Source organism: Eumetopias jubatus, unplaced genomic scaffold, assembly GCF_037043125.1.
Source record: "Eumetopias jubatus isolate StellerSeaLion01/CBP00866 unplaced genomic scaffold, mEumJub1_p1.0 scaffold_1, whole genome shotgun sequence".
In the NCBI taxonomy this organism is placed as follows: Eukaryota; Metazoa; Chordata; class Mammalia; order Carnivora; family Otariidae; genus Eumetopias; species Eumetopias jubatus.
Window position 1 is genome coordinate 118,126,315 of NW_028274807.1, and position 17,621 is coordinate 118,143,935.

The following is a 17,621-nucleotide window of genomic DNA, read 5'->3' on the forward strand; positions in this document are numbered from 1 at the left end:
ATTTTTAAATAGAAAGGAACTATTACTATAGAAAGCGCTATTTATAACCAAATCAACAAAACAAACCTATGATGACAAAACACAAGATGGAAACATCATTGTGAAAGTACTTACTATACAAAATCTTACCTCAATAGCTACTACTTGGCAAAAATATTAAATTAACATCCATATTATTATTATAATTAATATTGTTAAAAGCAACTTGTGTCAACAATACTTCAATTTTTTAAGAAAAGGAAAGTAGTAAAACTGTGAACCAAAAAATAATAATAATAGCAACTGCCATTTATTCAGTATTTGCTTAATGCCATACTCATTGTACTAAACTTTTAAAGTACATATCCTTGGGGTGCCTGGGTGGCTCAGTCGGGTAAGCATCTGCCTTTGGCTCAGGTCATGATCCCAGGGTTCGGGGATTGAGCCCCACATTGGGCTCCCCACCCAGTAGGGAGTCTGCTTCTCCCTCTCCCTCTGACCCTCATCCCAGTTCATGCTCTCACTCTCTCTCTTAAATAAATAAATAAAAATCTTTTTAAAAAAGTGATAGTAGAGTACATATCTTTAATTCTTAATTGCTCTGAACCACTGTGGAGGAAATAATTCTTTTTTAAGAGATTTATTTATTTATTTTATATAGAGAGAGAGGCCTAGCAGGAGGGGCAGAGGGAGAGGGAGAGAGAACCCCAAGTAGACTCCACACTGAGCGAGGAGGCTGGCTCTATCTCACGACCCTGAGATCATGACCTTGAGCGGAAACCAAGAGTCAGACACTTAACTGACTGTGCCACCCAAGCACCCTGGAAATAATGTATATATATCACAGAAAACCTCATACCTCCTTTTGGTTATATTTGATAGCAAGTTTTAGACGACTTAAATTCATTCTTTCTTCTAGTAATCCCCGTTTGTCAAGAGGCTCATCACTAGATGTATGGTTTAGGATAACTTCCAATTCTCGTGAATTCCGGGCTTGTGCAAGCAAATCTTTAGCAAACATCTTACATTGTCGGGCTAGCTCCTCATAATCATTCCTGCAAAATGCAACAGTTTATTATTAGAAATGTCACTTCCAACTTCTAATTAAGCTTTTTTCAATAGAAAATTATTTACTCAGTAACATTTTAATTCTGATAGGGCTATACAAAATCTGAAGTCATTTTGTGCTGATGGTCAAAAGAACCTACTGGTGCATAAATTCTCTGTAGCTCTGGGGAAAACTCTAACACAATTATGTTCTCTGTGTCTCACACTGATAATTTTAGATGAGTACAGTATTTCTTTATATATACTGATATTCCTAGAAATTCTGATTATAGTTGTCAACCAGTTATTAACTCATTTGCCCTTATTCTCTATAAGTTTGATATAAAACTTCCTTTTATCTGACTTATCTAAACAATAGATAATAATAATGCTATCCAATAAATATTACTATGTAACTTTTAATGAGAGATGTTTTCAAAATAGTCTACAACATGTTGTATGCTACTTCTGATATTAAAATAATATCCTGATTCACTTTAAAGTGTTCATTTGAACAAAAGTCAAGTTGGAAAGAAAAGATGATGAAATACTCCTAGTAAAGAATTTTCTTTCATAATCACTACTCCTTGAAATTTAGGATTTAACTGCTGGTTAAAGATAGGCCTAAATCAACCAACTTGTGAGAAATTAAGAAGTTTTAACAGATAATCCTCTTTAAGAACATCAATTACATTAAAATTACATCTGAGTATAACTTGAAAATAAAGTTAGAAATAAATATGAGTCAACTGAGGTCAGATTTCGGAAAATAATTTTATTCAGTTTTTTTTTCTCCTTACTGGGAAAGGAAGGGAAAACAGAAAAATTTCCCAATGATTAATCATCTATACAATGGGATTTTCCCTGAACAGAAAATTATCACTCAAAGAATTAAAAACTTTTCCTTAGAGGCTAACATTTTTCTCATCTACTCTTTGCATTTACTATATAACCAAAACTACCTAAGAATAAGTAATAGGATTTCTTTAACAAATGAAGTATTACTGCTTCTTAGTCTAGGAATCTAATTACAGATGAGAATATTCATCAAAAGTGTGTATTATTACAAAGAGGTCTCATCTTTAGGTAAACACTGACAGACCACTAAATTCAGTAAAATTAATATATTCTATTAATCTAATTTTCTTAATCTTTAACAGATTATTAGAAGACTAATAAGTGGCTATATAGTTTAGATGGAAATATAGTAGACTAGAAGCCAGGAGTCCCATGTTCTAGTTATAACTTTTGCTAACTCTGTTCCTAATTAGATGCTGATATCAGTAAGATATCTAACCTATAAAGATCACCTTCCTTGTCTACAAAAACAAGGGGATTGAAGTAAATGGATTCTATGATCTATGTTCAAAATCTAACTTTATTATCCTATGATTACAGAAAAATCATAGCAGTTGCTTCAAATCCTTTTTGGAAGGAGCTGAATGAATTCTATTTTATAAGGTAACTCAGAACTCCAATTATAAGATTATAATAGGAAGTTTTTCAGATTTAAAAGGAATAATTTATTAATAGCCTCATATGCTAATAAGTTAAAAGTAGCAACAAGTTACATTTTAACCATGTCTTATGTGTTTCTCAAAGTATATACTTGATGTCGTATCAAGTTTAAATAAATTTTAACTTATCCAAATTGAAATAAAGGAGTTCCATACTTGAAAACTTATAAACAGGTATATTTAAAAAGTTTCTAGAACTCAGCTATCAAGAACACACTATAAACTGCTGTTAAGGCATAAGAAAACCAAGCTTCTTATTGGCCTTGCAGGAAGAAGTTTGAATCTTTCCATCTTGTCAAGTCACGAGAGGAGTGCAATGCAAAGGCATGGGGCTCCCACAGCAGCTAGACTTAAAAGGAAAGGTAGAAATAGGTATTACCTGCTCCCCAGAAACTTCACAGCAGGAACTGGCAAGAAATGATCAATTTCTCCTTCTTTGGGGGGCACCAGGGATACTTTAACATAAGGGAAAATCTCAAAGCTTTTCCTCAAGTCTACGAAATGTAGTTTTCTAAGGACTTCTATTTTTTTAATGTTTAAATTAGTAGTTTAATAGGATGCTTTTTCCAGAGCCTTTTTTTTGTCCCCCCAACTTAACTCTCCAAGGGAAATTGATAACAATGATTCTTTGTGTCAAAATTACATTTAACTCTTCATTTCAGAAGAATACTCAGAATGGGATTCATCCCTCTTAATCAGTAGTATTTTATTTTTTATGTCTACACGTTATGTGTCTCCTAATAGAAAATCTCACCAAACAGTGAAAAGGGACTATGTCTGTGTGTGTGGAATGTCCCTGACACACAGAAAGCATTTTCTATGCTTCTGAAAGTTATGAAGGATCAGGCTCTCAGGATGATTATAGTATCTGGGAATGAGGGAAGGTAGAATAGAGAGCAAATAACAAATTTGCTCTGGCTTAAGGTTGCCACTCCCCCTACTCTTCACCCTTAGAACTCCTTTGGTAACATTAAACAAAGGGGGAATTTAACGATGGTGCAAGAATGGCAAAGGGCAGGTGGGGAAAGAGTGACCTAAGTAACATCAAAGTCTATTCCATTGAGCCTGAAGGAAAATCCCAAGTAGGTGGCAGCAAGGTCTGGTCATCTTGGATCAAAAGAAAATAAATGTAAACATGAATTTGGTTCATGAAAAAAAACTCAGGTTGAAGGGATTCTGGAAAAAAGGATATAATTTACAATTTCCACTCATTCCCACCTGAATTCCACCTCCACAAGGCTTAATTCTTTTAAATCAGCACTAAGTTCAAATGCTCTCAGAATTGGATCCTCCTCTGTTAACATTATTAGAGCTGGACTGGCCAAACAGCGATATATATCAAGACGAAACCTGTGATAAAATTTGATTCCATAATGTAAAATAAATGGATTGTACACATATAATTAGTATTTTCAACCTACAATTTTCATAAATTTAAAATTAAAATACTATAAAATTAAAAGAAAATAAAACAACTATAATATACTTAGGATAACTACATAAAAAGAAAAAGACTTAAAAAATAAGTCTTTGTATTTTTCAATCCAATTTAATTAAAAAATTTCTCTTCCTGAACCCAATATTATTTTAAATGAAATAGGGTAGTAACTAATACATTTTGAATATGATGTGAATGGTTATTAAATTTTTCCTTCCTCAGTGATAAGACTACATTAATATGCTAGGTATGTATAACACATGACTCACTCAACCAGGTTGTTTTTTAAAGATGTTTCAAATCTTAAGAATGAAATCATTCATTTATGCATAATCTCCAGCTAACAGAAAAGCACATTCCTTTACCTTCTGTAAACTAGTTAAGGTTCACATTCAATACCTAAATAGGAAGCAAACCAGAAAATTTTTGGTATAATTCTTTCATTTATAAACATATACTTCTTAATTTATAAATTTGATAGATATTATATAACATATTTTCTCCCAAACATAAATACATGCTTGTTATTAAAAAAAGCAAGCAGTTTAGGGGCGCCTGGGTGGCTCAGCCGGTTAAACGTCTGCCTTCAGCTTAGGTCATGATCCTGGGGTCTGGGATCGAGCCCCACATCAGGCTCCCTGCTCAGCGGGAAGCCTGCTTCTCCCTCTCTCTCTGCCTGCTGTTCCCCCTTCTTGTGCTCTCACTCTCTCTCTGTCAAATAATTAAGTAAATAAACAAATAAATAAAGCAAGCAATTTAGAAACTTGATGGTCCCCAGTTCTCCTCCTTTCACCAACTCTACTCCTCAAAGAATGGTCACTTACAGAGAGTTGTGAATATCCTTGATATTTTCGATTCACACACAAACATAATCAGACATACTATATAAAGGAACAACTCCTTCTATGTCACTACATATAGAGTCATGTCATTTTTTCCCAAAACTGGATGGTTTCCCATTTGATGGCATCTCATCAGATCTCCAAAAATGGAAATTTCAGTTGCTTCTAATTTTTTACTTCTATAAATAACACAGCAATGAATATTCTTTAATTCATATATTCTTTGCACTTAGAATTGCTGGATAAAATGGCATGTGTATTTTAAATTCTAATAGCTGCTTCCGAAGCACTAACAATAAGGAGAGCTCATTTTCCCTTATATCATCATTAGTATTTTGCCACTCTAAGAGATGAAAAATGGAATTTTATCTGAATTTCTTTAGAAGCTTAAGCGTCCTTTCCTGTTTACTATCGATGTATACTATTTCTGTAAACTGTTCATTTTCATTAGCCTATTTTTCTGATAATTGTTTATTTTTTAAAATCAATTTGTAAGATCTACATATCAAAGAAATTAGCCCTTTGTCTAGTGAAAGTATTTTAAATACTTTTCTCCCAATTTATTGTTTGTCTGCATTTCCCAACTAACCCAGAGATTCATCAGGAGACAGTAGAACTCTTAAAGGCTCAGAGTGTATTAGCATAAACTTTACCCAAATCAGTGGCTCACCTATACAGACCCTGAAATGACCCTTAGGAATCAAGGCTAAAAAATAAAAATAATCAGGGGCGCCTGGGTGGCTCAGTAGGTTAAGCATCTGACTCTTGGTTTCAGCTCAGGTCATGATCTCATGGGTCGTGGGACTGAGCCCTGCATCCAGCTCTGCACTCAGCAGGGAGTCTGCTTGAAGATTCTCTCCCTCTGCCCCTCCCCCCATCATATGTGCACTCTCTCTCTAAAATAAATTTTTAAAAAAATAAGAATCAAAAACTAAATTAGGCACAGAGATCTACAATTGTACATTACAGGGAGACAGATTTTGCAGGCCAGAAAAATAATAATAAAAAAAAATCTTGGAAAAGTAAAACAGTATTCATACTTGCTACAATATATACTAGACTGTCCAGATTTCACACAAAGACATACTAGATGTGCAAGAAAAAGTCAAGCTGTGCTTTACTGAGGAGCAACATCAGAGGGGGAAAATAGACTTCACAAAAATAATCCAGCCAGATGCTAAAAAAAAAAAAAAAAGTAAATAACTATAACAAGGCCCAGAAAATGGAGGGAACTAGCACACAGAGTTGCTACAATATATTATCTAAAATGTCCAGTTTCCAGTAAAAAATTAAGAGACATGCAAAGAAATAAGAAAACATGTTTCATACCCAAGCGGGATAAAAAAAAACCAAACAGGTAACAGAAACTGCCTTTGAGAGTGACCAGAATTCAGATTTAACAGAAAAAGATTTCAAAGTAGCCATTATAAATATATTCACAAAACTAAAGGAAGTATGATTAAAGAAGTAAAAGAGAGCATGATGACAATGTTACCTCAAGCAGAGAATATCAATACAGAAACATAAATTATGAAAAAGAACAAAATGGAAATTATGGAATTGAAAAGTACAACAACTAAAATTTACAGTTCACTAGAGGGGCTTGTAATAGGTTGGGCTGTGTCCCCCTAGAGTTCACATGTTGAAGTCTTATCCACAAGTACCTCAAAATGTGAACTTATTTGAAGACAGGGTCTTTAAAGAGGTAAACAAGTAACAATGAGGACATTAAGGTGGAACTAAATCCAATATGATTAGTGTCCTTATAAAAAATTTGGGGTATTGTGAAGACAGGAATACATACAGAGAGAATACCATCTGAACATGAAGATGGCCACCTACAAGCTGATGACAAGAGGCCTGGAACAGAATCTTCCTTCACAGCCCTCAGAATAAACCAACCTTGCCAATACCTTGATTTTGGATTCCTAGGCCCCAGAATTGTAAGACAATACATTTCTGTTGTGTAAGTCACCCAGTGTGGTATCTTATTATGTTAGCCTTAGCAAAATAATGCAGGGCTCAACAGTAGATCTGAACTTGCAGGAGAAAGAACTACCAACCTTGAAGATATATCAATAGAGATTATGCAAGCCAAAGAATAAAGAGAAGAAAAAGAATGAGGAAAAATGAACAGAAATTCCAGAGATATGTAATACTATTAAATACAACAAGATACTCATAATGGGTCTATACCAGGAGAGAAGAGAAGAAAAAATATTTGCAAAAATAATGGCTAACAACTTACCATATTTATTGAAAAACAATAACCTGCACATCCAAGAAACTCAACAAATTCCAAGTAGGATGAATGCAAATAAACTCACAAACCGAATCATTGTAAATATGCTGAAAGTCAAAGACAGGGAAAAAGTCTTGAAAGCAACAAGAGGAAAGTGATGAGTCACTTACAAGGGAACCCCAATAAGACTAACAACAGACTTCTCAGTAGAAACAATAGAGGGATAAAATAGTCAAAGCACTCAAAGAAAAAAAAAACTATCAAAAATCCTATAACCAGGAAACCTATTACTCAAAAGCAAAGGCAAAATAAGAACTTTACCTGATAAACAAAGACTAATTGAATACATTCCTAGCAGACCTGCCTTACAAGAAATATTAAAGGAAGTTCTTCAAGCTGAGAGCAAGTGATCCAAGATGGTAATTCAAATCCACATGAACAAAGAGCACAAGTAAAAGTAGTTATGTAATTATAAAAGACACTATAAATGTATATTTCTCTCTGCCTCTTAACTGATTTAAAAAGCAATTATATAGGGGTGTCTGGGTGGCTCAGTCAGTTAAGCATCAGACTCTTGATTTCAGCTCTGGTCATGATCTCAGAGTCATAAGATCCAGCCCTACATCAGGCTCCATGCTGTGGAATCTGCTTGAGATTCTCTCTCTCCCTCTCCCTTAAATAAATAAATATGGGGTGCCCGGATGGCTCAGTCAGTTGAACGTCTGCATTTGGCTCAGGTCAGATCCCAGGGTTCTGGGATCGAGCCCCATGTTGGACTCCCTGCTCTGCTCCCTCTCCCTCTGCTTACCACTCTGCCTACTTGTGCTCTTTCTCTTTCTCTCTCTGTGTCAAGTAAATAAATAAAATCTTTTAAGAAATAATAATAAAAATAAATAAATAATCTTTAAAAAGCAATTATATAAAATAATATGTGTACAATGTATCATTTGGACTATAATAACACAGAGAAATGTAATACATATATCATGTATTCACCAATAACAGCACAAAATAAGTGGGCAGGACTACAGCTGTAACAGACTAAAGAAATGATGACAGTAAAATAATAATTACAACAATATGTTGTTGGGTTTGTAATATTAATAGATGAAATATGTATAACAATTACCATTAAAAGAATGGAAAAGAGAATAGAGCTATATAGAAGTAACATTCTATATATTATTAGAATTAAGCTAGTATTAATCTGAAGCTGATTCTGACAAGTTAAGATTCATATGGTAAGCCCTGGGGCAACCAGTAAAAAACAAAAACAAAATTTTTTAAAAACCCTGAAAACATATAATAAGTAATTCATTAATGATATTAAAATGCTAATTAGAAAATATACACTCAATGCAAAAGAAAGCACTAATGAAGGAACAGAGAACAAGAAAAAAAGACATAAAGGAAACAAAAGAGGAGACATACAGAAACCAAAAAGCAAAATGACATATGTGAATACAACTATGTTAATAACATTAAATGTGAATGGTTTAAACAATCCAATTAAAAGGCAGAAGTTGTCAGACTAGATTTTAAAAAAGCATAATCTATATGTTGTCTACAGGAGATACACTTTAGATTCAAAGATACAAATATATTGAAAGTAAAAGTCTGGAAAAAGATGTATCATGCAAACAGCAACCACAGGAAAGCTGGAGTAGCTATACTAATATCAGACTTAAACAAACAAAAAAATGTTACTAGCAATAAAGAGGGACATTTTATAATGATAAAAGGTCAAAGAAGATATAACATTTATAAACATATTTGTAACTAACAACAGAGCACCAAAATCATGAAGAAAAAATTAATAGAAATGGAAAAATAGACAACTGAACAATAACAGAGACTTTAATACCCCACTTTCAATAATGGATAGAACAACCAGACAAAAGTCAACAAGGGAAGAAAAGAATTAAGCAACACCATTAACCAACTAGACACTGACAGAACACTCCATCTGACAAGGATAAATTATATATTCTGAAACATTCTGAGATCTAATATTCCTCTCCCAGAAATTGGTAAAATAAATGGATAGAAAACTAGGAGGGATAAGGAAGACTCAAATACTATGAAAGAATATATGATTGAACTGAAATTTATTGAATGCTCACCCTAAGAGTACATAGAATATTCAAGAGTATTATTTCAAGAGTACAAAGAATATTCTTCACGTCAAATTACATGGTAGGCCACAGAACTAACCTTAATACATTTTTTTAATGAATGAAATCATAAAAAGTACTTTCTCCAAATTAAGTAATGGTTTCTTAGCTATAATACCAAAAAGAGGTCAACTGGACACCACCAAAATTTAAAACTTCTATGCTTCAAAGTACACCATCAAAAAAAGTGAAAAGATAACTGATAGAATGTAAAAAAAGATTTGCAAATCATATCTGATGAGGGACTTGTATCCAGAATTTAAAAAATAAATAAACTCTTACAATTCAGCAATAAAAAAGCAGATAACCAATAAAATACTGGGAAGTGGATTTGAATAGACATCTCCAAAAAAGATAAGCAAATGACCAATGAGAACTTGAAGGATGTGATTTATATGAAATATCCAAAAGAGGCAAACCCATAAGAACATAAAGTAAATTTGGTGGTTTCCAGCAGCTGGGAGAGTGACTGTTAATAAGTATAGTGTTTCTTCTGGACGTGATGAAATGTTCTGGAATTAGATAATGATGGTCAGTGTATAACTACATGAATATTGTAAAAGGGTGAATTTTAAAATATATGAATTATATCTCAATAAATTATATCTCAATAAAGTTATTTTTTTAAAGATTTTATTTATTTATTTGAGAGGGAGAGAGAGAGAGAAAGAGGGCAAGAGCAGATGGAGGGAGAATCAGACTCCCCACTGAGCAGGGAGCACAACACGGGGCTCCATCCCAGGATGCTGGGATCATACCTGAGCCAGAAGGCAGACACCTAACTGACTGAGCCACCCAGGTGCTCCTCAATAAAGTTATTTTAAAAATACAGTATATTCTTCAATCAATTAATTAAGTTAGAAATCACCAGTATAAAGAAATCTGGGAAATCCCAAAATATGTGAAAGTACAACAGCACATTTTAAAATAAACCATGAATTACGAGAATGAAAAGACAAGCCACAGGCTGGGAAAAAATATTTGCAAAAAACATATCTGATAAAGGACCCTGTATATAAAGTATACAAAGAACTCTTAAAACTCAACAATAAGAAAATAAACAATCCAATTAAAAAGTAGGCAAGAGATCTGAACAGACATCTCACAAAAGAAGACATACAGATGGCAAATAAGCATATAGAGATGTACAACATCATACATCACTAGGGAATGGCAATTAAAGCAACAGTGAGATACTATACCATTACACACCCATTAGAAAGGCTAAAATCCAAACCCTGACAATACCAAATGCTGGTCAGGATGTGGAGCAACATGAACTTCATTCATTTTTGGTAGGAATGCTGAATGGTGCAGGCAATTTGCAAGACAGTTTGGCAGTTTCTTAAAAAAGTACACATATTCTTGGGGCGCCTGGGTGGCTCAGTCATTAAGTGTCTGCCTTCGGCTCGGGTCCTGATCCCAGGGTCCTGGGATCGAGCCCCGCATCGGGCTCCCTGCTTGGTGGGAGGCCTGCTTCTCCCTTTCCCACTCCCCCCGCTTGTGTTCCCTCTCTCGCTGTGTCTTTCTCTGTCAATAAATGAATAAAATCTTTAAAAAAAAAAAGTACACATATTCTTACCATATGATCCAGCAATCACACTTCTTGGTATTTATCTAATGAGTTGAGAACTTATGTCCACACAAAAACCTATACATGAATGTTTATAACAGCTTTATTTATAACTTCCAAAACTTGGAAGCAATCAAGATGTCTTTCAGTAGGTGAATGAATAAACTGTAGTACCTTCATACAATGGAATATTATTCAGTGTTAAAAAGAATCATACTGTCAAGCCATGAAAAACATGAAGGAAACTTAAATGCATATTACTAAGTGAAAGAAGCCAATATGAAAAGGCTACATACTATATGATTTCAATTATATGACATTACAGAGAAAAGTTAAAACCATGGAGACAGTAAAAAAAAAAAAAATCAGTGGTTGCTAGGGGTTTGGGGTGAGGGAGGGCTAAATAAGTGTAATGTAGGGGATCTTTAGGGCAGTAAAACTATTTCCTATGATACTATAAATAGAAAATCCCAACTAGAAAATCCAGAACCAAGAATCCAAGGCAAGGATATTCACTCTTACTAACTTACATTCAACATCACACTGGAGGTTCTAGCCAGTGCAATAAGGCAAGAAAAATGAAGGCCTAAAGATTGGAAAAGAAGTAAAACTGTCTCTACTTACAGATGATATAATCTTATATATAAAAATCTTTAGGAATCTAAAAAGCAAACAAACAAAAAGCTCTATTAGAATAAATGAGTTTAGCAAGATCACAAGATACAAAATCAGTTTTATTTCTATATACTAGAAATGAACCATCTACTAATGAAATTAAGAAAGCAATTCATGTGCAGTATTATCAAAACAAATAAAATACTTAGGAATAAGTTGTAAAATAAATTGTAAAAATGAAGCACAAGACCTATACACTGAAGACTAGAAAACATTGCTGAAAGTAATTAGGAAGATCTAATAAAATGGAGAGATATACCATGTTCACAGATTGAAAGATTTAATATTATTAAAATGGCAATTCTCTCCAAATTGGTTTAATGCAACTCCTCTTAAAAATCCAAGCAGGTATTTTCGTAAAAATTGGTAACTCATTCTAAACTTTATTTGCAAATGCAAAGAACACAGCCTAGCCAAAAATTTTTAAAAAAGGATGAAAGATGACTTACATTTTGTTTCAAGTTTTGTTTTGTTTCAAGTTTTTATTTAAACTCCAGTTAGTTAACATATGGTGTAATATTAGTTTCAGAAGTAGAATTTAGTGATTCATTGTTTACATATAACATCCAGTGCTCTGGGCGCCTGGGCGGTTCAGTTGGTTGGGTGTCTGCCTTTGGCTTGGGTCATGATCCCAGGGTCCTGGGATTGAGTCCCACATCGGGTTCCCTGCTCAATGGGGAGTCTACTTCTCCCTCTGCCCTTCCCCCCACTCTCTCTCTCTAAAAAAAAATAAATAAAAATCTTAAAAAAAATAACACCCAGTGCTCATCACAAGTGCCTCCTTAATACCCATCACCATTTAACCCATTCCCCTGCCCACCTCCCCTTCAGCAACCCTCAGTTTGTTCTCTACAGTTAAGAGTCTGTTTTATGGTTTGCCTCTCTCTCTTTTCTTTATGGTCGTCTGTTCCTGAAATTCCACATATGAGTGAAATCATATACATTACCTGATTTAAAAGTTGACTATAAAATTACAGTAATCAGGACACAGTGATATTGGTGTAAGGACAGACTTATAGATTAATGGAACAAATTAGAGTCTAGAAATAAAATCATACATATATGCTCAAATGATTTCTAAGGTGTAAAGATAATTTACTAGGGAAAACAATACTCTTCAACAAATGATAGTAGAACAAATGATTGGATATTGCAAAAAAATTAAAAAAAGAACTTAGATCCTTATCTCACACACATATAAAAGTTTACTCAAAATAGATTATAGACTTAAATGTAAATCATAAAACTATAAAACTTCTAGAAGAAAACAGATTTTCTAGGAGAAAATCTTTGTGACCTTGGGTTAGGCAAATATTTCATACATATGACACAAGAAATAATCTACAAAAGATAAAAGTGATAAAATGGGTCTCATCAAAATTAAAAGTTTTGCTCTTCAAAAAACACCAAGAAGAAAATGAAAAGACAAGTCACAGACAGGGAGAATTCATTTGCAAAACATATATCTGATAAAGGACTTGTGTCCAGAATATACAAAGAACCTTTAAGACAAACAACCCAATTTTTAAAAATGGGAAAAAATCTGAATAGATACATCATCAAAGAAGATATATTAATGACATATAAACACATGATAAGATGCTTGATATTATAAGGCATAAGGGAAATGCAAATTAAAACCACAATGAGATACTACTACACTTCTGCTAAAATGGCTAAGATCAAAAAAACTAACAATATAAGTGACCATGTGGAGGAACTGAAACCATCATATATCACTGGTGAGAATGTAAAATGATACAATCACTTTGGAAAACAGTTCGGCAGTTACTTAAAAAGTTAAACATACACTTACCATACACCCAGCAATTCCACTCCTAGGTATCTACCCAACAGAAGTAAAAAAAATATGTCCACACAAAAACTTATATGTGAATGTTCACTGCCAAAAACTAGAAACATTTCAAATGTCCATCATCTAGTGAATGTATAAACAAAAGATTCATCCTTAAAATGATATACTACTCAACAATAAAAAGGTATAAACTACTGATATATGCAATATGAATGAACCTCAAAATATTATGCTAAGTAAGAGAAGCTAGAGACATAAGTCAATATATTATATGATTCTATTTATATGAAATTTCTAGAAAAGAAAAAAACTATAGGTTATAGACCAGAAAAAAGATCTGTGGTTGCTTGGAGCTAGGAATGGGAGCAGGGATTGACTAAATGGGCATGACAGAACTTTTTCCAGTGATGGAAATGACAGAATATTGGATTCTGGTGATAGTATACACCTGTATACATTTACTGCACCTGTATACATTTACTGCACATCATCAATCTCCATATTTAAAAAAAACTTTTTTGGGGTGCCTGGGTAGCTCAGTTGGTTAAGTAGCCGACTCTGGCTTTCGGCTCAGATTATCATCCCAGTGTCCTGGGAGCAAGCCCCATGCCCGACTCCACGATCAGTGGGGAGTCTGCTTGAAGATTCTCTCTTCCTCCTTCTCTGCCTCTCCACCCCCTCAGCCCCACTCATGTGCACATGCTCTCTCTCTCTCTCTCTCTAAAATAAACAAATAAATAAATCTTAAAAAAAAAAACCCACAAACTTTTTTGAGTCTTGTAGTTATGTGATTATATTCTACATAACTTTCTGGTATTCATCCACACCAAGAAGAATATGGGAATATGAAATTCTACATTGTCCAAAATACTTTTAAGACAGTAAGTAATTTCATATGGTTCAACCTAAATATTTGGACAACAATAAGAACGGAGTAGATGAGACAAGATTAATATCAGGTAGGCAAAATTAATGAAATAGGAGAGGAAATTTTAATGGAATCTGTATAGACAGAAATCAGAGAGGGAATTTCTAACTTCAACATGTAACTGATGGTCATTGATGGAGACTAGTTTCCAATCTAACACCACAGTTAAGAGTCACATTTCTAACCAATTAGAATTCTAGTCATTGAGCAGAATATAGAACCTCAAGCTGATCATACTGGTTAGATCCAGAGACAGGAGGAGAATTGAGATTGGTCAAAGGACACCTGCTCAAAATTAAAGTTAGAATTTTTACACAGATTTGAGGATTTATTCACATATTACTTGTGTAGTTAAAATAAACAGCTTTCAAACTAGTATTACTAGAGCCTCATAGTTCACTGATTTTCTCAATGCCAAATCCTACTCTTCTAGCCAAGTTGTACAAATTCAACTGCTTTTAAGGGTGAAGTGGCTAATAATAGGAGTAAAGTTGAATATACTTTAGGCTTACAGGCACTCAAACTCAAAACTATAAAAATCACTGTGCAGTTTAAACAAAGCACTTCTCAACTTTTAAAAAACTTTGCCTTTCTTTGATAGATAGTAAAGATTGCAAACATTTCTTTAAAGTTATTTAAAATTTCACAACACATGAAATAATTGAGACTAAAACCAAATCACAGCAATTATATTACTGAAAATGTTTTTCTGAACTACAGTGGTCCATTACCCTTCCCTACCCCATTTAAAATTATCCCCCCTAAGGGGTGTCTGGGTGGCTCAGTCAGTTAAACTCTGCCTTTGGCTCAGGTCATGATCCCAGAGTCCTGGGATCAAGTCCCGCATCAGGCTCCCTGCTCAGCGGGAAGCCTGCTTCTCCCTCTCCCTCTGCTGCTCCCCCTCTACCCGCTGCTTGTGGTCTCTCTCTCTCAAATAAATAAAATCTTTAAAAATAAATAAATAAATAAAAATAATAATAAAATAAAATTATTGCCCCTAGATCTTATCATCACCTGGAACTTCAGCATCTCTAAAATTTAAAAACGAGTAACTTTGTAAATACAGATTGCCTCATTTTCTTATTGCCAGTATAGTGGCCCTTCAACTTCACCAAAACCTTCACCCGTATCTCTTTTTACTCATTTTGTTAGCCTCCTTTTCTTCAGCAAGTCTACTTAGCAATTCCTAGAAATGACTTGTAGTCAGGGCATTTGACACTTGCTATAACTGTTTTCTCAAATATCAATAACAAACTCTCTCAAACTTTTCTGTAAATACACCACATCATTCGGAGTTCCCTAAATAAACCACAATCACATACTGTACTTTCTGCATAAAACAGAAAGTTTTTTTTTTTAAAGATTTTATTATTTATTTGAGGAGGGGTGGGGTAGAGGGGGAGGAAAAGAGAGAATTTCAAGCAGACTCCCCACTGAGCACAGAGCCAACAAGGGGCTCAATCTCATGACCCTGAAAATCATCACCTGCACCAAAATCAAGAGTCAGAGGCTTAACCAACTGAGCCGCCCAGGGCCCCTCTTTTTATTGTTATTCATACCTAAAGACCAAGCTCAAGCCACAGGTCCTCTAAAAGCTTTCAGAACAAAGCTTTTTCCCCCACCTGAAACCAAGCCAGGCTTAGTGTTCTCTCCAGCCCCAATTCCTACAACCTCAGCTGTTTCAACTACACACATATTTAATAAGCATACAATTTGGAAATATTTATATTTAATATTAATAAAGGATTTTAAAACTAGAAGAAGCCTTAAAGATCATTTCTGCTAGCCATTTTACAGACTAGTCATTATATGATATAGCCATAGCTATCAACCAGATCTTATAAAAAAAAATAGATCTCACTGTAAATAAACCTGAAAATAGAAAAACTTTCCAGTTCAACCTCTGCAAATAAACATTAAACTGATTCCCAGGAGACTTTCTCAATTTATGGATCTGTGACTATCTGTCAATCCACCAAAGATCTGTCCTTAACATAAGGAAGGAGTGAGGGTGAATAGCTTGCAGCTTTAAGGTTAATTTCACGTATTGTAAAAACAGTTTGTCAATGGGCTGCTTAGGACTTCCAGACCATATTTCCCATAGTAAATGTTATACTTGATATAATCTCAACTGTAATTGATTACTACATAGATAATATATATATAAAGACTTAGGCTGAAAATTAGATTCTCAAGTGTAGCCCAGAACCTTATACAACATGCCCATATGTGTGCTCTTGCCCAACCCATCCAAGATGGGATACTTTCTCACTCATTTTCTCCTCAGTTGTTGTTAATATTTTGACTGGGGAGAAAGGGAAGAGAAAAAGATTTAAATATTGTGTGAAAGGGGAAGTAAGAGGCATAACAAGTTAAGTATTTAGTCAGACAGAAAATACGTTTTCTTTCCTTATAAATAAGATAAGAAGGGGCATCTCCACCCCTTCTACTATTTGGAAATTCTCTTAGGTTAATAAACTCTGCTTTTAAAAAGTAAATAATGTCTCTAAGCCCCACCAGCAGAAGCATGAGGTAAACCCTATTCATAATTTGAAGGCTCTTCCTAACTATGCATCATTTAGTAAACATTTCTAAAAGATGTAAAACTCATATTAAGCAAAGGAACTAGATGTTTAGCTTTCATAAGCCACTCCAATACCATATTTCTTAAAAGCTGCATAGAAAGAAAAACAACAAAAATTTCACTGACATATACTTTACTAAATCACACACCTATTTATCAAAACCTTACCTGGAATGTCGGAGACTGTCCTTTTTGTTCTTTGCAGAACACAATGTGCATTCACAGCCAACTGCATGGGGCTTGGGTAGAGATACATCCTGTTTTAACAGCATTGTAAGAATTTCATAGTTGTTACGATGAGCAGCTAAAATGACAGGTGCAACATCCATAGTTGTTGAATACTCAGGATTCTGAATTCGCTCCATTAGTTTCTGAAAAATATTTATATAAATGTCCAAAATTATTATTTGTGACTTCAAAACAACATATTTATCTGAAAATGAAATGAAAAAAAAAAACCAGAAGGCACAAAGAACACAATAATTATTTTTAAAAATATGATAAACATTTTACCAGGACTAAATTTTTTTGAAACCTGAAAATTTTAATTAATAAATTCAATATAATCATGACAGACAAAAATCTTCAATAGAACATATTCATACAACTAGAGTTTTGTTTTCCTAACAAAGAAGAAGTGAGGATACCTAGACAAATACTTTAGAAAAAAGTGTTTAATTTTCACAAGATTATGGAAACATGCATGACAAGGATAAAGAACAAGAATCTTAGAAAAAGAATATAAAGGGAAAAACAGAAATGTTAAAAATAAGCAGAGTACAAATGCATGAAAAAAACTTAAAAAT

The 17,621-nt window shown here is 33.8% G+C and overlaps 1 protein-coding gene across 6 annotated transcripts in view; it reads right to left on the reverse strand.

Moving 5' to 3' along the window:
* The window catches only part of TRPC1 (transient receptor potential cation channel subfamily C member 1), a 69,344-nt gene that overhangs the window by 30,951 nt on the left and 20,772 nt on the right, over positions 1-17,621 (reverse strand). For 4 of the 6 annotated variants that reach the window (XM_028099027.2, XM_028099026.2, XM_028099024.2 and 1 more), the window contains 3 exons: positions 16,984-17,186; positions 3,762-3,893; positions 839-1,034 (listed from right to left, as the gene is read on the reverse strand). In XM_028099027.2, coding sequence (XP_027954828.1) covers positions 839-1,034; positions 3,762-3,893; positions 16,984-17,186 — 531 coding nt within the window. The remainder of the gene's footprint in view (positions 1-838; positions 1,035-3,761; positions 3,894-16,983; positions 17,187-17,621) is intronic. The other 2 variants (XM_088025907.1, XM_028099025.2) reach the window with 1 other exon arrangement.